Source organism: Salmo salar, chromosome ssa24, assembly GCF_905237065.1.
Source record: "Salmo salar chromosome ssa24, Ssal_v3.1, whole genome shotgun sequence".
Classification (NCBI taxonomy): Eukaryota; Metazoa; Chordata; class Actinopteri; order Salmoniformes; family Salmonidae; genus Salmo; species Salmo salar.
Window position 1 is genome coordinate 7,529,384 of NC_059465.1, and position 21,910 is coordinate 7,551,293.

Below are 21,910 nucleotides of genomic sequence, written 5' to 3' on the forward strand. Positions count from 1 at the left end.
TCCATTAATGTAGTTGTCTGCATCATTTCCAATCCCCCATATTTTTTGGTCAAATATATATATCCATATACATACACGTATGCATACATATCTACATATATACATACACATACCTATATAGATACACATACTTTTTTAAGAATATACCTTTATTATTCCCCGCAAACCCTACCACCCTTCCCCCAATTGGAGTAAACTAATAAACACTTAGGCTTCTACCTTCAGTTTATACATCTTATACACATTTTACAGACACAATCTATTTTACAATAGTTATATTTTGTTTGTTTTTAGTCCTTCCTCTATTTCTGATGTCCATCCAGTTTGATTTCTATTTGTAACTGTGCTATTTCACAAAATTTGTGAACCTATATACATTTTACAGACCCCGTATGTTTTACATTGGTTATCTTGTTATTAGTCCCACCCTTCAGCTCCATTGAACCCCACCCATCTATCTCTCAACATCATCCATTTTGGATTTCTATTTGTCATGCTCGTCGTTTGAAATGGCGGACCAAAACGCAGCAGGTATGTGTATACTCATCTTCTTTATTTAACGGAAAAGAAGGAAAAAACCAAACAAACACGTATACAAAAAATAAGCAAAACGATGAACGACAAAATGACAGCCTTGAAGGCAACACAGCAATCCAAAGACAATCTCCCACAATTAGACAAACAAACACACCCAACTAATATAGGACTTCCAATCAAAGGCAACACCACACAGCTGCCTTCAATTGGAAGTCCACCCCAATTAACCAAACATAGACATACAACTAACTAGATAACACATAGAAATACATAAACACAGACCATAAACCAAAAACCCGGAAATACTAAATCAAACACCCTATTTTCCAAACCACCACCCCGAACCACATAAAACAAATACCCTCTGCCACGTCCTGACCAAACTACAATACCAATTAACCTTATACTGGCCAGGACGTGACAGTCATATATTTTTCAACTGTGCTGTGATGCTTCACAAAAGTACTGAACCTTTCTATTCTCATTGCTTATACAGATTGTAAATTTAAACATTTTGCTAAAATAATCATTATATTATTGATTGATTGACTATAGCTTTTCAAATCACCCAGTTTGCTATCTGCAGCGTTAGTTCTAGGCAAATGTTGCAATTCTTCAGCCATTCCTGGACCTGTGACCAAAAACGAGCTACATATGGACAGTACCAAAATAAATGATCTAATGACTCTGCCACCTCACAGCAAAATCTGCAGAGCTGGGAAGATTGTATCCCCCATATATATAACATTCTATTGATTGCAAGAATTTTGTATAGTAATTTAAATAGAAAAATTAGAAGTTTTGAATCCGGCGTTGTTTTGCGTATCAATTCATAAACCATGTGCCATGGTACATCGAAAATCTCTTCCCAACTTTTTTACAATTTATATGGCACAGCTGTCAGTTTTTGGTCCTTAAATGAAATTGGTATATGTTTTTATTTATCACACTTTTCTTTAACCATTTATGTTCTTTAATACAGAGCCGACATACAAGTTCCTTACTTTTTTCCCCTTCTACTTGCCTCTTCCATTTTTGTGGTAATGCTGCAATTAGTTGGTTGTAATTATGGGTAGAGCAGACATTTCCATATGTCTGTGTTAGCTGCATGTGTGACATAACTCCACCAGTCCTATTTATGATATCATTCACAAAAATTATACCTTTTTTTAAAATGTCTTCAAAAAATACATATTTTTATCAATTAGTATATTTGAGTTTAACCACAATATTTGTTGTATTATTTGTTCTGTGTTTTCAGGTGGATTAAACTGAAATTGCAACCAACTTTCTAAGGCTTGTTTTTTAAAAAACTATATTTTGGAGATGATTTCCTTTTCAAACAACCGAAAGTGAGCAGGTGTAATCTGAATAAAGGGAAAAAGGCCATTCTTGAACATAGGATGAGACATTCCTACCAATTTACTAGAGATCCAGTTTGGATTTAAGTATAACTTTTGTATGACTGATGCGTTTAGTGAGAGGTCTAATGCTTTAATATTTAATCATTTCTGCCCTCCTAATTCATATTCGTTATATAAATAGGCCCTATTAATTTTGTCTGGATTACCATTCCAAATAAAATGGAATATATTTGAGGAGTTTCTCCCATTCTTCTCTGCAGATCCTCTCAAGCTCTGTCAGGTTGGATGGGGAGTATTGCTGCATAGATATTTTCAGGTCTCTCCAGAGATTTGTTTGATCGGGTTCAAGTCCAGGCTCTGGCTGGGCCACTCAAGGACATTCAGAGACTTGTCCCAAAGCCACTCCTGCGTTGTCTTGGCTGTGTGCTTAGGGTCATTGTCCTATTGGAAGGTGAACCTTCACCCCAGTCTGAGGTTCTGAGCTCCGTTCATCTTTCCCTCGATCCTGACTAGTCTCCCAGACCCTGCCACTGAAAAACATCCCCACAGCATGATGCTGCCACCACCATGCTTCACCGTAGGGATGGTGCCAGGTTTCCTCCAGATGTGACGCTTGGCATTCAGGCCAAAGAGTTCAATCTTGGTTTCATCAGACCAGAGAATCTTGTTTCTCATGGTCTGAGAGTCTTTAGGTGCCTTTTGGCAAACTCCAAGCAGGCTGTCATGTGCATTTTACTAAGGAGTGGCTTCTGTCTGGCCACTCTACCATAAAGACCTGATTGGTGGAGTGCTGCAGAGATGGTTGTTCTTTTGGAAGCTCCTCCCACCTCCACAAAGAAACTCTAGAGCTCTATCAGGGTGACCATCGGTTTCTTGGTCACCTCCCTGACCAAGGCCCTTCTCCCCCGATTGCTCAGTATAGCTTGGAGACCTTCAATGCTGCAAAAATGTTTTGGTACCCTTCCCCAGATCTGTGCCTTGACACAATCCTGTCTCGGAGCTCTACGGACAATTTTTTTGGCCTCATGGCTTGGTTTTTGCTCTGATATGCACTGTCAACTGTGGGACCTTATATAGACTGGTGTGTGCCTTTACAAATCATGTCCAATCTATTGAATTTACCACATGTGGACTCCAATCAAGTTGTAGAAACATCTCAAGAATGATCAATGTAGACAGGATGTACCTGAGCTCAATTTTGAGTCTCATAGAAAAGGGTCTGAATACTTATGTAAATAAGGTATTTATTTGTATTATTTTTAATACATTTGCAAAATTTTCTAAAAACCTGTTTACACTTTGTCATTATGGGGTATTGTGTGTAGATTGCTGAGGATTTTTTTTACATCCATTTTAGAATAAAGCCGTAACGTAACAAAATGTGGAAAAGGTCAAGGGGTCTGAATACTTTCTGAATGCACTGTATATGAGGAGATTTGGGATTATGATATCTGGATAAAGGTTTTCAAATACATACCTGCTGTATCTAATGGGGCAATAACTATAGATGGGGCATTCAGCCTGTCAGAGAGAGAATGTTATATTGGCTCTCACATTTTCCATGAGAGGAACACAGGTTGTGCTTTAGCAATTGATTGGGATCATCAAAAAATACTTAACTATCAGAACCAGTGGTGGAAAAAGTACCTAATTGTCATACTTGAGTAAAAGTAAAGATACCTTTATAGAAAATGACTCAAGTCAAAGTGAAAGTCACCCAGTAATATATTACTTAAGTTAATTTCTAAAAGTATTTGGTTTTAAATATACGTTAGTATCAAAAGTGTCATCATTTTAAATTCCTTATATTAAGCAAACCAGACCGCACAAATTTCTTGTTTTTTATTTATTTACAGATAGCCAGGAGCACACTCCAACACTAAAACATAATTTACAAACTAAGCATTTGTGTTTAGTGAGTCCGCCAGATCAGAGGCAGTAGGGATGACCAGGGATGTTGTCTTGACAAGTGTGTGAATTGGACCATTTTCCTTCCCTGCTAAGCATTCAGAATGCAACAAGTACTTTTGGGTGTCAGGGCAAATGTATGGAGTAAAAAGTACATTATTTTCTTTAGGGATGTAGTGAAGTAAAAGTTGCGAGAAATAGAAATAGTAAAGTAAAGTACAGATACCCCAAAAAACTACTTAAGTAGTACTTTATAGCATTTTTACTTCAGTACTTTATACCACTGATCAGAACATACAGTGTAAGGAAGGGCCTCAAATGCGGCGCGGTTAAAAAAGAAATGTAGTTATGTAAATTCCATGGGAATCGTATGGATGTTCATTATAATTAGGTCAATAATCAATATCAACTTATCCCTGCTCCTCCCAGCTCTGTTTCCTTTAAGTGCTGATTCCGGCTATCATGGTGGGAAGGTAGACAACAAAGGAAGTAGTCTACTGATAAGATTTTGTTTGTGGGGTACCTGATGAACACAGACAGCTAGCTTAAGACCAGACTTAGAACCCGACCAATGCTCTGGCAGCATGTCATTGACAGACATTAAAGCAGCCACTAAGAAAACCGTAGGGACTTCAGGAGACAAAGCAGAAGGCAAGACATGGCATCAACTTCTAAAGGGATGAGAGGAGGAGACAAGGAAAAAAGGTGGTTTCAGAAGTATAATTTACAGTTACACTCAGAAAGATCATGATTTACAACAATTAACACTGGCAGTCTTGACAGATTTTAATTCTTAGTTTTTTTCTCTAAGTAGGAAATTACTCCCCTGTGTATGATGATGTCATCTTGCTGAGTCTACCTTTCATTTCTTAGAGATTCAGTAACAGTCTCAGAAACCACCAATTCACAGATTGGAAATGTAGTTGAATAAAGTTAAATGGACTAAGTTATATTCTCCAACTAAATTGAATTACTGAACATTTGACAACATGACACAGTTCTGAGTAGGGGGGTAAAAGAGCTTCTACTTGGCTGTGGGCCATGTGACACCTGACTCTCAGAGGAAGGTAGGTGAGATGAGAGAGGCCTGACAGATTCTCTTAGAGCAATTGGATTGAAACCAGCAGTGGTAACCTTATAGTGTGTTTTATCAGGAGAGATAAGAAAACACACACACACACACTATATACTCACCATGCACACTAAAACAGCCATCTCAGTAAAGTGTTTGAAACACCTATGTAACTGGTCTATTACTTCTACACATACCTCCATGTTATCTACCCAGATATATCCTATCCTGGTCTCCTTTCCCACCACCACCCTTGTCGTTACACCCCATATTCTCTCACACACACACACACACTCACACAAACACACATCACCCTGACACAGCTCACTCCAATCTCTTACAGGGGGTGATGGGATATGAGAGAAGGGTAAGTGGAGTGGAGTGGGAGGGAATGCACAAGAGATTTTTGGTTTGGGAATGCACGAGAGAAAGAGAACTTATGTAAACATATGTTTCCTATGCCAATAAATCCCTTTGAAAGTAATTTAATTTAATTTAGAGAGAGAGAGAGAGAGAGAGAGAGAGAGAGAGAGAGAGAGAGAGAGAGAGAGAGAGAGAGAGAGAGAGAGAGAGAGAGAGAGATGTGGAGTGGTGAGAGAGGTGGAGGGGGAGAGAGAGGTTGGGAGTCTCATATTCACATACACAAACACAAAGACACATCTTTCAGTGACAGGTAAAGAGATCAGACCAGGCGTCCTCCTATCCAGCCTGGCCTCAGAGCCATACGAAAAAAGAAAAAAAAATGGAGCACTTCCAAGACTTATGATACTTACAAATAGTGTAGTTACTTTAGACAGAAATGAAAGCAAGGAGGTTGGTCGGGGAGGATGGGTGGTTGTAATCCGTGACAGTCTAGCAATCCAAAGGTTGTGTGTTCAATTCGCCTAATCTGCTACGTAAATTCTAATTCTAACCTTTGTTGTTTTAGTTCCGCTAACCTTTCACGTAAATTATCCTAACATTTGTCGTTAGTTCTCCTAACCACCAATTCTCCCAGTAATTCTCCTTTATTGTTATGAGGCAACAAGCAACCTGGTTTCAGAGAAAGATGTATAATACTACACGTCATCCAAGATGTATAATAAGTTACGCCTTCCAATTCGTATGCTATTGTTCGACCGAGTAAGACGTATGATACTATAAGTCCTATAATTCGTATTATATTGTATGACTGCTATCCCATTCATTTTGTAACCTAACATTACGTTACATATCATACTAAATGTTGTGTCACAGATTTACATACTGAAAAATACAAATTACCCTGAGACCCCGTCACATCAAACCCAGCAAGGGGAGCAAAACATCTTTAACACACACATGCACAAACACACACACACCCCTCCTCAGCCTGTCACCTCAGTGAAGGTGGAGCCACTGTAGAGAGCGGGAGAGAGAGAGTCCACTCCACACTCATCCATGGAGAGAGAAAGAGAGGCGAGAGCAGCGGAGGATTTCACACTCAAATGTATTTTACCTTCTTTGTGAAATCTGGTTATCTGTGGAATGTATCTGGCAGTAATGAGCTGTTGAATGTTTGAGACTTGAGGGATGAACCTGGAGAAAGTGTTATAGCAGAACGGTCTTATACCAGTGGACCTTTCATTATTGGAGTAATCATCTGAGGAGCTCTGGTTTGGAATTCAATTCAGTGGGACATAGGACAGCTGCTTGATTTGTCATTGGAATACACTAACAGTATTTGCACTGGTAAAAAATAAGGTGGGTGTTTTTTGTATTTATTTATCTACCTGGACATCTGTATAGGAAGAAACGTGAAAGAGAGGACTCTCAGATTTGTCACTGGAATTCATTGACTTTCAGTAGAGTAACTGCTCTAGCTACCAACAAACAGGAGGAACAGAAGGACATCTCTTTTTGCGTAGTGACCTGGTAGAAAAGGTATCAGATAGCCCCATTTCCCAGGAGGGCTCCCCTCCCTGCCCTCCCAGCCTCCCCTGTCCCCAGCAGCATGTCCCAGGCTGTGAGGCTGATTCCAGTCCTCCCCAAACCACTCTACCATGAGCACATGGGCTGCTGGAGGGAGTAAGGCTGCCTCTGCCTGGTCCACCTCTGGGTCTTGGTTTAGGTCTGGCTCTGGGTCCAGGTTTAGGTCTGGTTCTGGGTCTGGGCTAAGGTCTGGCTCCAGCTCCATCTCTGGGTCCTCCTTTTCCAGCCTGTCACTGTCTCTGCTGCTAGCACTGCTGCTCTCCCTTTCCCTCCCTTTGGTTGTCTGTCATCAACCTCTCTACAGAGGCAGGAACCAGCCCCACAGCCCCAACAGCACTCTTAGTGCCCCAGTGAACAGTTCCCTGGCTGGGTCCAGGATTGGAGGAACTGGGCAGACTGGGGATCCCTTAGGAAGGACAGGGGGTCCACTTGGGAGGCATGTACGCAGCTACAACCACCTGCAAGGAGATGTGCGGCGGAGAAAGCTCTTCTCCTTCCAGAAGTTCTTCCTGCGGATCGATAAGAATGGCCGAGTCAACGGAACCAAGAGCAAAGATGACCCACTCAGTAAGTAACCACAAGAGTATGTTTTTCAATTTGTAGGAAAGTGAAAGAGGGGGAAACAGAGGTTCAACCATAGTATATTAAAAATGAACCATTGTGTTGTTTAGGCTTTCTCAAACCTTCTGGCACAGTCTTCACTACAGGATATCATAGAAATTACAGAAAAAAAGAAAACAAATTCAAATGATTGACTTGAGTTGAAGAACTGTACTGAATAACTGTATTTTTGCATTGATCATTTCAAATACTGTATGTTGAATCAAAATGGCAAGATTTGTCTCCTAGCAGTTCACGGATGTTAAACCTCTTAGTTTAGTTCACATTCCTGATTAGAAGCTCCTTTTTCCATCTCCAGCAAACATCCTTGTGATATCTGGCCTCCCCAAACATTCAGCACAATGATGGTAGATCTCAGATGGCTAAAACAGGACAAGGGATTATATTACCAACCTGTTATCTGTCATTATTCACTGCCCAGGGTAAATAGCACTGATAACAACTAGACAGGAGCAGGACTGGGGGAAGGAGAGGAAACGTCAATCACTACCATGCTGTGAGACTCTCTCACACACAGCCAGTCTGCTACATAATGCTGATACCGTCTGGTTTATGATCAATGCAGTATAATGCGAACGTGATCTGAGACATTTACACAGGTACAGTAACATAAATGGGGATGTTTCTTTTACTCACGTCAAATGTTTGTGCCTGAATATCCTATTGTAAATGGTGTAGCATGACCAGTAACGTGTCTAAGCACTTTGTTGCCGTCTTCACTGCAACTCTTTTTATTTAGTGTTCTCAGTGATCACTTGAAAAAAAAAAAACGTTCTATCAACCCACTTCCCAATTAGCTACGTGTGTGAGCCTATCTGTGTGCGGGCACTCACATGCTCAAGTGGGTGTGTGTTCGGATGTAGAAACCAAGGAACCAGCGGCACATGTGCCCACTTAAACTACAACCTCCACCCACCCACCACACCTACCCACCCCCCATCCCCGGTATATGGTACTCTAACATTTCTCCTGGGAGTTCTTAACCACACATTCAATCAAAGACACTTATGGGAAACAGTAAGGGATGTAAAAAATGCCACTAATGGTGTTTGTTTTGACAAGAATATGACAGAAATGTCTTTATAGACTCTACACTTTTATATAAATGTATTTATAGACTTTAAACTGTCTTTATTTGACAGTGAGGCAAAAAATGCAATGAATTTCAATGTGCCCCTTTCGGGTATTTGGGAAATAGTACAAACAGCCAGGCTAGCAATGTCTTTACTAAGATGATTGGTTGGTTCAACTTGACGCTACAGTACGTGTAAACCTATTTAACCTATCAATTATCTCTCACCATTACTCATCACAATTCTTTACATTTCTAGGCTATAATACTACTGTACTAGTAGTATATATTAGTAATATGCTGTCGTAGATATTACAAAGCATTTGCAGAAGGTGACCAAGTTTATCTTTGGGTTGGGTATGAATGCAGTGGTAAGGGCGAGGGGGGGGGGGGGGGGTACTAATTCATGAATGACATGGTTAACGTCATTGTGGTCACATCAAAGCTACGAGTGTTCAGTATCAATGGTGGTGCCGTCACAAAGCCGTGTCCTGGGGGGGGACTGGGGACAGTGTGTGTGGATTATATGGCCCACGATCAGGTTCACAGGGAAAGGGATACTACAGAAGAGCAGCTCTAGTTTCTAGACATGATCCCTGGGAGGATGTCCTAGACATGATCCCTGGGAGGATGTCCTAGACATGATCCCTAGGAGGATGTCCTAGACATGATCCCTAGGAGGATGTCCTAGACATGATCCCTAGGAGGATGTCCTAGACATGATCCCTGGGAGGATGTCCTAGACATGATCCCTAGGAGGATGTCCTAGACATGATCCCAGAGAGGATGTCCATTGTAGGCCCTTGAAATGGCACTACATCAGGTTTTTGGCACTGATTCTGTGGTAATGCCCAGTTAAACACTCCGGGAAAATAGAAAATAATAACATAGAACAGATATACTGTATGAATAAAACTAGAAAAGGCCATTTCCTAAACTGCTAGGAGCAATCACATTAAATATGTTGAGTTAAAGGTTTGGTAATCTTTCCATAGATATGCTAAATCATGATTATGTTTATGCACTACAAACGCATATCTGGAGACAATGTTACCAGTTTATTATTTTTTTTAAACATCCCTCACTCTCTCACTAGTCATTCTTATTACTCCTCTTTAGAGATATGGTTTACGTCAAGTTTGTTTGTGTGCAAGGCTGAGACCCGACCTTTGAACCCTGGTTACAACAGTACAGCAATAGAAGGGGAACAACTGGTTTGGGGTTTGAAATACCAACCTTGCTAGCACAGATCTCTACAGATGTAGAGGTAGTGGTTTTGGGGGCTGCCCATGGCCCTGTGAGGACCCTGTTCTGTTTAAGAGCCTGTATCCAACCTCCCACAGATTTATAGGGATGCCAGTGCAAAACTGTCCCACATGGCACTCCATCATGCTGGGATTCTGCTGGGAGCTTACAGAGAGAGGGGGCTGGAATGGAAACCCCAGAAATATGGAGCTTTGCTAAAATAAGCACATGGGTATAAAGATACACAAGCTAGCCGGCATGCAGAGTAACAAAAAATGTGCTTATCGATAACTTAATTTGCTATACATTGTTACATTTCACCAAATTTGAACAACCTAAAGCATTTCTAATGAATTGTACATTGTTACTGAGAACAGTAATGGTAGACTCTAGCAGTGCTAACTGAGGCACTAACAGATGTGTGGCAGCAGACGGATTAGTCTAATTACCCCAAATTGGGATTGTGTGAGTATGAGGCCAGCCTGTCAAGAGCGCAGGAGGCAAATATAGGAGGCCACCAAACGTGTCTGTGTGTGTCTCTCTCTCTCTCTGCCAGGGGCCATATGTGCTGAGGCGCCATCGGACTTGGCCTGACATGGTCCCCACTTGCTCTCTCTCTCTGTGTGTGTGTGTGTGTGTGTGTGTGTGTGTGTGTGTGTGTGTGTGTGTGTGTGTGTGTGTGTGTGTGTGTGTGTGTGTGTGTGTGTGTGTGTGTGTGTGTGTGTGTGTGTGTGTGTGTGTGCGTGTGTGCGTGCGAGCGTGCGTGCATGCGTGTCCCACAGAACGGAAACCACAGCCAGTACTCTCAGGGACACTGAGATAGAGATGTAAAGTTGTTTATGGACGTGGATAGAGGAAGGATATGAACAAACTAATTACATTCAATGTGGTCCTCATCTGCTTAACAGCTGATTTATGTTTCCATCAATCCCATATTTCAACATGACAATACAGTTCGAATGGTTCCAGATCTCGAAGTATATTTTTCCTCATTCTTAAATCAAGCAGTCTACCGTATCTGTACTGTAAGCTCTGTCAAATTTTTCGGAGACAACACATATTTTTCAAAGAGTAAACTTCCAGTTACCAAGAATAACAATGCAAACTGCAAAACACATCTGAACTTGGCAACCCACTGTGGAAAATCCACCTTTAATTCACATTGGCATTGTCTGCACCCCTTCGACCCTAACGCACCATTTACTGTAGTAACTTCAAACAGAGCGTATCAAATGAGCCACACATTAGGAAAAAGAATCCAGTATGCAACAAATATTTCCCTAAATAAACAGATGGAAATGTGTGGTTGACCCAGGGCCATGTTTTTATGCGTGGTGTTTCAGAATCACCACTACACAACACACAGGTGTCACATTTGGTGCTGGGTGTTGTAATGTGTAATATGTTGAATGAAGAACACATTTGTCCTAATGACTTTGTTTTGTGGCATTGTGGATATCATTCCTAAGTGAGCAAGTAGACATTAATCATCACAGACTGAGTGGATACAGGTGGGAACTACTATAGACTAGAGTGTGTGTGTGTGTATGTGCATGTGTGTGTTCACGCATACAGATGTGGGTCTTAATTTGAGCCAGTTTGCTACAGCAGGAAAATGATCCTGCAGCAACAGGAAATTATAATTATTATGTGGATTATAATTAATGGAAATTTTTGAAGGGGTTGCTACATTTTTCGTTAGGGCAAATTACATTTTAATGTGGAAATTACAAACACTGCAAGTTTGCATTTCCTGCAGGGAAATTCTCAGCAACAAAAGAGTGATCCAATTAAGATCCTACATCCAAATGGGTGTGTGTACGCAATGTATACAATGTATACTCTATGTTTGTGTGGGGGGGAGACTCTTTGTGTGTGTGTGTGTGTGTGTGTGTGTGTGTGTGTGTGTGTGTGTGTGTGTGTGTGTGTGTGTGTGTGTGTGTGTGTGTGTGTCTCAAACTTTATAAGAGCCGTCTCGCCCTAGCCTCCGGCGTGTGTCTTTGATCAGCGGTCATTAAGTTATTTCTAATCCTCATCTCCCTGTCTCTCTGTCATGGCCTCTGTTCTCCTCTGTTCTTTCTTCTTTCATCCCTAGCATGTTTACAGAGGGGCCAGAGACGGCCTTAGATAGTCTTACATCCTCACGCGATACCGGACACCTGATCCCTTACAGAAGCAACTCTCAGATCTTCAATAGCCGTTGTGTCATAGTCCCCGCCACCACTTCACCTAACGGTAGAGCTGGGCGATATGGTCAAAAATCCATATCACTTTGTAAATGTACTGAATTATCACGGTAACGATACATTTAACGATTAGTTTATAAAATTAAAGTGCACCACAATTTGTTATATATATAACCCTAAAAACAACTACTACTTTGAATGTTGTAGCTGTCCATAGTCCCATTTTTTATTTTATTTAACTAGGCAAGTCAGTTCAGAACAAATTCTTATTTTCAATGACGGCCTAGGAACAGTGGGTTAACTGCCTTGTTCAGGGGCAGAACAACAGATTTGTACCTTGTCAGCTCGGGGATTCAAACTTGCAACCTTTCGGTTACTAGCCCAACACTCTAACCACTAGGCTACCCTCACGCCCTATAGGCAGGCTGGCTGACAATGTCACGAAAATGTCCACCTTTACTCCACACACAGAGAAGCATACAAAGCTCTCCTTCAACCTCCATTTGGCAAATCTGACCATAATTCTATCCTTATTCCTGCTTACAAGCAAAAATAAAAGCAGGAAGCACCAGTGACTTGGTCAATAAAAAAGTGGTCAGTTGAAGCAGATGCTAAGCTACAGGACTGTTTTGCTAGCACAGACTAGAATATGTTCCGGGATTCTTCCTATGGCATTGAGGAGTACGCCACATCAGTCATTGGCTTCATCAACAAGTGCATCGATGACGTTGTCCCCACAGTAACTGTACGTACATACCACAAACAGAAGCCATAGATTACAGGCAACATCCACACTGAGCTAAAGGCTAGAGCCGCCGCTTTCAAGGAGTGGGATTCTAACCCGGAAGCTGATAAGAAATCCCGCTATGCCCTCCGACGAACCATCAATCAGGCAAAGTGTCAATACAGGACTAAGATAAAATCGTACTACACCGGCTTCGACGCTCGTCGGATGTGGCAGGGCTTGCAAACCATTACAGACTACATAGGGAAGCACAGCTGAGAGCTGCCCAGTGACACGAGCCTACCAGACGAGCTAAACTACTTCTATGCTATTCATTGACTACAGCTCAGTGTTCAACACCATAGTGCCCTTAAAGCTCATCAATAAGCTAAGGACCCTGGGACTAAACACCCCCCTCTGCAACTGGACTTCCTCACAGGCCGCCCCCACGTGGTAAGGGTAGGTAACAACACATCCGCCACGCTGATCCTCAACACAGGGGCCCCCCAAGGGTGCGTGCTCAGTCCCCTCCTGTACTCCCTGTTCACTCCTGACTGCATGGCCAGGCACGACTCCAACACCATCATTAAGTTTACCAATGACACAACAGTGGTAGGCCTGATCACCGACAACGACGAGCCAGCCTATAGTGAGGAGGTCAGAGACCTGGCCGTGTGGTGCAAGGACAACAACCTCTCATGCAACGTGATCAAGACTAAGGAGCTGATTGTGGACTACAGGAAAAGGAGGACCGAGCACGCCACCATTCTCATCGACGGGGCTGTAGTGGAGCAGGATGAGAGCTTCAAGTTCCTTGATGTCCAAATCACCAACAAATGAACATGGTCCAAGCACACCCAGACAGTCGTAAAGAGGGCACAACAAAACCTATTCCCTCTCAGGAGACTGAAAAGATTTGGCATTGGTCCTCAGATCCTCAAAAGGTTCTACAGCTCCACCATCGAGAGCATCCTAACTGGTTGCATCACTGCCTGGTACGGCAACTGCTCAGCTTCCGACCGCAAGGCACTACAGAGGGTAGTGTGTACGGCCCAGTACATCACTGGGGCCAACCTTCCTGCCATCCAGGACTTCTATACCAGGTGGTGTCAGAGGAAGGCCCTAAAAATTGTCAAAGACTCCAGCCACCCTAGTCATAGACTGATCTCTCTGCTACCGCACGGCAATCGGTACCGGAGCGCCAAGTCGAGGTCCAAGGGGCTTCTAAACGGCTTCTACCCCCAAACCATAAGTCTCCTGAACATCTAATGAAATGGCTACCCAGACTATTTGCATTGCCCCACCCCCTTTTATGCCGCTGCTACCATCTGCTATTATCTCTGCTTTAATAACTCTACCTATACGTACATATTACCTCAATTACCTCGACTAACCGTTGCCCCCGCACATTGACTCTGTACCGGTACCCCCTGTATATAGTCTTCCTATTGTTATTTTACTGCTGCTCTTTAACTACTTGTTACTTTGATTTCTTATTTTTATTCATATTTTTTAAACTGCATTGTTGGTTAGGGGCTTGTAAGTAAGCATTTCACTGTAAGGTCTACACCCCTTGTATTCGGCGCATGTGACTAATAAAATTTGATTTGAAGAAGCTGTAATTTTTTTATTTTACTAGGCAAATCAGTTAAGAACAAAGCTTTATTTACTAACCCGGCCCAATTGTGTGCTGCCCTACGGGACTCCCAATCACAGCCGGAAGTGATACAGCCTGGATTCGAACCAGGGACTGTAATGACACCTCTTGCACTGAGATGCAGTGCCTTAGACCACTGCACCACTTGGGAGCCTAGTCATGTGGGGAATCCTAGGCTAGTTTTATCTTGCTCTTGATACCATGTCTTCGTTTTGAGTTTTTTTGACTGATTTCATGTCAACGCTAATATGGCAAAAAATGTGCTAGCTAGCTAACCAACAACTGTAACGATGTATTTGAAGGACAACAAGTACTGATTGTGCAAATGAATGTATCTTCTCAAACATTTGGAGACTAAATATAGTTCACATGTCAACAATCTAAGCCAACCCCATCTGTTTTGCCCCATCACTGCGCACGCATCGTTTTTATTCTATAGGTGATTTATTCGTAATGAACGATATCAGAAAAATGTCCATGATAGGTAGATCAGTTTGGTCGGTGTCGATAATTTCCAATTTATCATCCCAGCTCTACCGAATGATGCAGACCTCACTGCCACAAGGTCATTTTTTGTGGGGGTGCAGCTCATTTCATTAGTCAGCTATGAAATTAGTAGATAGAATTGGAGTTTATCAAATAACATTACTTGCATAATTTTCCTTTTAGACGGTCTGACAATAAGACAGGGAGTTGGACAGGGACACAGGCAGCCACACAAGCACTCATCAGGGAGAGGAAGGAGGGGAACCATGCCATCGTCGTGACAACTCCCTACAGTTCCTAGCTGTGTGTGTGTGTGTGTGTGTGTGTGTGTGTGTGTGTGTGTGTGTGTGTGTGTGTGTGTGTGTGTTGCAAGATAGGATAACACCACCACACAGGAAGTGGGAAGAAGAAGTCAAGGAGTGAGGCATGAAATCAAACGTGCCATGGGAAACAGAGAGGTGTCATTAACACACACCAGCATCAGATTAGATAAGTGTGTGTGTGTGTGTGTGTGCGTGTGATAAGTGGGCTCTCTGGTCAAAGGACACATTAGGAAGCTGTATCTCTCTGACCTCTGATAACACACACCAGCATCAGATTAGATAAGTGTGTGTGTGTGTGTGTGTGTGTGTGTGTGTGTGTGTGTGTGTGTGTGTGTGTGTGTGTGTGTGTGTGTGTGTGTGTGTGTGTGTGTGTGTGTGTGTGTGGATGATAAGTGGGCTCTCTGGTCAAAGGACACATTAGGAAGCTGTATCTCTCTGACCTCTGATACTAAGAGCACAATTAATAACCTCAGCTGTCTACAACAACAGCATGCTATGGTTACTAGGGTATAATTCAACCTTTTCGAATGGCTTTTAGGTAACCAGAATATTTGCACTGTGAATTGGTGGCCTACATACCAAACGAGCCAAACTGTTCACACATAAATCTAATCTGCAATTATTATAATCCTCATGCCAAATGTAATGTTTGTACCATGTTTTGTGCTGCTACCATGCTGTGTTGCTACCATGTTGTTGTCATGTTGTGTTGCTACCATGCTGTGTTGTCATGTGTTGCTGCCATGCTATGTTGTTGTCTTCGGTCTCTCTTTATGTAGTGTTGTGTTGTCTCTCCTGTCGTGATGTGTGTTTTGTCCTATATTTATATTTTATTTATTTTTAATCCCAGCCCCTGTCCCTGCAGGAGGCCTTTTGGTAGGCTGTCATTGTAAATAAGAATTTGTTCTTGACTGACTTGCCTAGTTAAATAAAGGTTAAATAAATAAATACAAAATAAATTAGTTAAGGTGAAGTCTGTTGTTTTGTGTAGAGGGGATATAGATGAAGCAAGCTTATTTGGATGAAATCAAGGATGGGATGGACAGATGATGGATGGATGGATGATGGATGGATGAAAACTACCCTACAGTTGAAGAGATTCTTTAGGATTTTCTCTGACTATGAACTAGAGTATTTTATCTATTTACTGAGCACCATAAGTAGCATGACAGTTAAAATAGGGAGTGTTGATATCTGTCCTGTTGATATCTGCCCTTTCTCACACATGAACAACCTGTACAAGTGTGTGGTGTGAACTTGAAATGTGTTTTTTGAATATCCCACTTCCCCTGACATTATTGATGCGACCTTGGAGCAATTAGGGTTAAAGCTGCAATATGTAACTTTTTGGGAGACCCAACAAAATTCACATAGAAATATGAGTTATAGCTCTGTCATTCTCATTGAAAGCAAGTCTAAGAAGTGGTAGGTCTGTTCTATGTGCGCTTTTCTTGCTTGTTTTGTCACATAAACAGAAATTAGGCAAACTATATGAATTTTAGCCACTGGGAAATGGATTTCTACATAGTGCATCTTTAGGTGCCTTGCTCAAAGGCAGATCGACAGATTTTCACCTAGTTGGCTCTAGGATTTGAACTAGCAACTTTTTGGTTACTGGTCAAATGCTCCAACTGCTAGGCTACCTGGCACCTAGTTGGCTATGGACCCACACAATTTCACCTAGAGGCTTTCTCAAACACATCCAGCCAATGTGTTGTCTTGAGAAAGGCTCTAGCCGGAACATTTATTGTGTCAATTATTGATGGGCTTGGCTTGCGTAACAATGGATGGAATCCTGTCGCCTCACTTGACAGTCTGTGCTGCTGTCCATGGACCATATAGATCTGTCCATTTCCCTTTATCTGACAGAGCTGGTGGCTGGGCCTTTGTCTTCCTCAGTCAGGAGGGGCAGGCAGACTGCTGACTGTTTTACAAACTCTTATCTGCAGTGTATATGACTACAGCAGATCCAGAACACTAGCTTTTATTTCCTCTGCCTCTGATGTCCCTTAAATCCTCCCCTACAAATGGTCATGATGATTATAAATGGCTTATAAAAAGGTGGGGGGGTTTTTGTGTTTATTCTCAGGTATTCTGGAGATTACATCAGTGGATGTGGGCGTGGTGGCTATCAAAGGACTGGGCAGTAACTACTACCTGGCTATCAGCACCAAGGGAGAGCTGTATGGAGCGGTCAGTATCCATGTCAGGGGGTCATTCAACAAGCCGCAAAGAGATTCCCTTAGATTCTTCAGTCTTTCTCACAAGATTGTTTAACTATGTAGCTGCTTTCGTGTTTAACCAATGGTGCAAGTGGAAACTATGAAAAGTGCAAAGAGCACACTCTCCAAGCATTTAAAGACGAAATTGGAAGTCAGCAAGTCATGACTATAGTTCTAAATAACACAGACATTAGATTACATCACATTTATCACTGATTTGAATAATTAACCATTTCTATTGAATGTACCCCTCTGGTACATCTTGACTAAGTTGAATTGGTTCCCACTGGGCAAAATCAATGTTGTTTCAACTTAATTTTTCAACGTATTGTGACGTGGAAACTAGGTGGAAAATATATTGGATTTGAAAAAAGCCATCAACTGTTGCTTTGAGATGAAATTTCAGCCACAGGATTATGCCATCATGGTGATTCATTTTCAACATTGACCAACGTTGTAATAAATGTGTTGAATTTGTACCTTTGAAACAATGTCAGATCTTCAACTCAACATCCACTATAAGAAAGAAACAAAATGCTGGGCAGCGCCTCCTACTGGGTAGTTGATCTATCTACAGCTACCCTTTAGTCTCCCACCAACGGTTTTAATCAAGCCTAGCTTTGATATTTATCACTGACTGTTACCAATGGGCTTTTGTGAGAATGATTGTTGAGAAATCTCCACTTAATAGATTCACTGTTGCTATCATAGTCATTCCTAAGCGTAGGTTTAAGAGAGCAAATGAGATGTAACCATATATTTTCAATCATGTATCATCAATGATGCTATTTAGGCCTATATAGCATTTGGGAAGTCATCAATAGCTATAGTTTAAATTCAACCCAGGGTTCAACTAAAACTCGACCATACATATAGGTCTAGGCCTAGGATTTTAAGCTTTGGTTGATTTCAAAAGGAATCTACAAGTTAGTAAAACAAATATGTTGGATTCACATCTCCATCCAAACCAAAAATCGAAGTTAAAGAATATAACTGTATTTAAAGTGCATTTAAAGTTAGATTTTATTTTATCCTATTAATTAGCTTCGATTTTTGGTTTTAATGAAGACATGAATCCATCGTTTCAATTATTAATTTGTAGACAAACTGGAATTAAGCCAGACACAGTGGCACAGACAGAACTATCCTTCAAATGTTGCTATTTGGTCAAGTATCACTTTTGACATACAGTAAATAGTCTATTAACTTGTTGACCAGTTAAAAAAGGACATGTTGGATTCAGGTCTCAATCTCAACCAAAAAATAAAAGTTAAAGAATAGGACTAAGCAGATACATCTCCTTTAAATGTTGACATTTGGTTTCATTGTTAACCAAACACAATTCAATATTACTTTTGTAATACAATAATGTAACAGTATTTATTCACCACATCCCTTGCCACATTCTGAGGTTACTGTAACAATACATGTCTCTTATGTAATCAAAGAAAGCTGCATGTTCAAGATAGCACGCAAATGTCACAGGTCTATGGAGACCTTCAAAACGTATATAATAATATGCGCAGAATCTCAAACTCCGTTGACCACTTGCACTATGCACTTAAATAATCTCACTGTTTTGTTAGCTTTATTTAACTAGGCAAGTCAGTTAAGAACAAATTCTTATTTACAATGACGGACTAGGAACAGTGGGTTAACTGCCTAGTTCAGGGGCAGAAAGACAGATTTTTACCTTGTCAGCTCGGGGATTTGAATCCAACGCTCTAACCACTAGGCTACCTCCCGCCCCACAACATTGTGCTTATTAGATGAAACACAATGTTAACACATTAAGTTGTTGTACAAATAAACACAAATATCTAACGTTGTATTCCACTTTGATCTTTGTTGTGCTTTTAAACGGTTGAACGCGCGGTAATAACACATTTAGGTGACTTCTAAAACAAAAATCGGACATTGATTTTCGATTGGAATTTCGTTGTGCTTTTAGATTGTTGAAAGCATAGCGACAACACGTTGGGAATTAAACACACGTTTGAATGTCTTTTTGAGTGGCTGAAAATAGGTTGTAATATAATTGATCAATCTATCAACCAAATATTACCCAATACTCCAAATTGGAATTACGTGGTGTACCCAGTGAGTTATCAGTTAGCTAATTAGATTGAATTAGGTTGAATAAATACCGGGAAATATTTGGATTTTGATTTAAACTCTTGTATGAACAGGACACCACTGGATTAACTATAGTGGTGGTGTTTTTACATCCTTTGCCAGTGTATGCACTTCAAAATGGAAATGGTTGAATCAGTATGAAATGGATTCAGTCAATATCCAAATACACATATGTGAATGTAACCCAATAATGTCCCTTTGTTCTTCCAGAAAGAGTTTGGCATTGACTGCACACTGAAGGAACGTATTGAAGAGAACGGCTATAACACCTACGCCTCAGCCGAGTGGAGGAACAAGAAGAGACAGATGTTTGTGGGCCTGAGTGTCCAGGGGAGGCCACTGAGAGGGAAGAAAACACGGAGGAGGAATACGGCCACACACTTCCTCCCTATCATGGTGTGATGATGAGGAGCTTTTCACTTCTAATCTGGACAGAGAGCATCTGAACTAAAATACATATTTTGTCTAAGGAAGTTACTTAACTGCGCAGATGCTGCCTCCCACTGGGCACGGACGTCAATTCAACGTATATTCCACGTTGGTTCAATGTGATTTCATTGAAATTACGTGGAACAACGTTGATTCAACCAGCTGTGCCCAGTGGGCTGCTTCTCACTTGGCTTGAGATAGTTTATTGGTTTGGGGGATGGACAGTGTTTTCTGTGGCACTGGGTGAAATATAAACTCTATTCTGTGCCAAATCATTGGAAGGAGATGGACTGAAGGAGGACGTGACATGGGGGGGACAAAGTAGGAGGCTGTTTCACACATCAAGTGGATGAACTGAGGAAACACTGGTTTTGGGTGTACAAAACACTTGTTACAAACTGTTATTCGCGGTTCTCAATCGCATTTCAATAATCTGAACAGGTTTGGAAATCAGGAAGAAGGGCTAACAGATCATTAAATGCGAAAACAGCAATAAACTCTTGAGCAAGATCTTAGTGCTCATTTTAAGCCTGAAACCATAACAAAAGTGAATATATAATGTATACTTAACCACTGAGTTCTGACTGTGTTGAAGCAAATTATTTATTTTGTGTAATATTTAACTGGAGGTGGAAAGAAGGTGAACATTTATTTGCATTCTTTTACACCTTTAATGTCTAGAAGAGAAAATAAAACGAGACGTTTCCTCCTCTGTATCCAAATGTTCTCATGTCCATCACTAAAGTGTGCAACTAAAACTGGTTGGCTCAGTAAACATCCGACAAATACACATATGAGAATGTGAACGAATACATCTTATACTATAGAATATAAAGTAGATATCTACATAGTAACAGGTTATGGTAAATGAAAGGTAACCCAGAGCACAGAAAACAAGTGTAGTTTTCGAGTGACTAGTCTTATCAGGCTGACTGAGGTAGGGGAATGACAAAAAGCAACCATTACAGGCCCACCAGATATTCCATGTGGCAGCCATTGCGCTAATGATTAGAGTTCCCAAACAAACTGGAAACATACAGGCCAACCACATCAAAACGGAAGGGAGGTAACTACCCTGGTATGGGCTGTAGATGCTTACATCATTTTTTTTCAACTATCACCCCATTACCGTGGAGCTGCAACATTCCCGAATGTTGCGGAGGCCTTGGGCCACATGGATACAGCAAGAAACCCTTTTTTCATACAGTAAGTAATACGAAAAAAAAGGTTGATAGTATGTAGACCTCACATTTCTGCATTGTATTGTCCCACATCAAGCCCTTACTAGAATGTGGTGCAGGTTATGTGGGGTAGGAGGCTGTGAGTGTGTGTTTGTGTGTGCATGCATGTGGGTGCATGCGATGCGTGCATGAGAGAGATGTCAGTATGACCTGTGTCTCGCCACCCACTTCCTCCTGTAATCGTCAACAAATGCTCTAATCAATGACAGCTGTCAGATGCCAGATCAAAAGACCAGGGGGAGAATGTTAACACCACGAACGCTCGGTCCTGTGCCTCTCTCATCTAAATATATGTTTATGTAAGTGCGTGAAATTGGGAAAAGAGCACAAAGTGTGTGCAAAACTAACATGAAAATGCCCAGATTTATCCCATTCAACAAGAGAGCGTGATTCCTGGCCTGGAACTACTGTAAATGCTTGGAGATACAGTAGGATGCCAGGGATCATGACGGAATTTGCTTTGAGCTAGAAATGCTAATATTGTCCCCGTAATAATGGCTTATGGATTCACAACAAATTATTTTGTGACGTTGCAATGCTTTTCCAACATACTGTAATGGTCCTTACTGTATGAGCCAAGTTACATTTCCACCAAATGGGGTTAACCCTGTTGATGCAACGCGTAGGGGGTTTGAGTCCTTGCCGTGCTGTTCGCTACGTTGGTGTCAGAAGTGGAATGGTGACTGTGAGGCCATTGGAGCGCATGGCTCAGATGTGTGAGCGGGCTGAGTAGTCGA

The 21,910-nt window shown here is 41.4% G+C and overlaps 1 protein-coding gene across 1 annotated transcript; it reads left to right on the top strand.

The window, feature by feature from the left end:
* Positions 1-6,275: 6,275 nt before the first annotated feature.
* On the top strand, positions 6,276-20,648 carry LOC106584957 (fibroblast growth factor 10). The gene is made up of 3 exons (XM_014170643.2): positions 6,276-7,398; positions 17,235-17,338; positions 19,714-20,648. Exons 1-3 carry the CDS (start codon positions 6,903-6,905, stop codon positions 19,903-19,905), a joined length of 792 nt encoding a protein of 263 aa, XP_014026118.1. The 5' UTR covers positions 6,276-6,902; the 3' UTR covers positions 19,906-20,648.
* The last annotated feature ends 1,262 nt before the right edge of the window (positions 20,649-21,910 follow it).

Excerpts from the sequence above, each read along its gene's own strand:
- LOC106584957 (XM_014170643.2), top strand. The coding sequence starts at position 6,903 with ATGAGCACATGGGCTGCTGGAGGGAGTAAGGCTGCCTCTGCCTGGTCC. Across the intron at positions 7,399-17,234 it reads GAGCAAAGATGACCCACTCA|GTATTCTGGAGATTACATCA; the intron begins GTAAGTAACCAC and ends GTTTATTCTCAG. Across the intron at positions 17,339-19,713 it reads AGGGAGAGCTGTATGGAGCG|AAAGAGTTTGGCATTGACTG; the intron begins GTCAGTATCCAT and ends TTGTTCTTCCAG.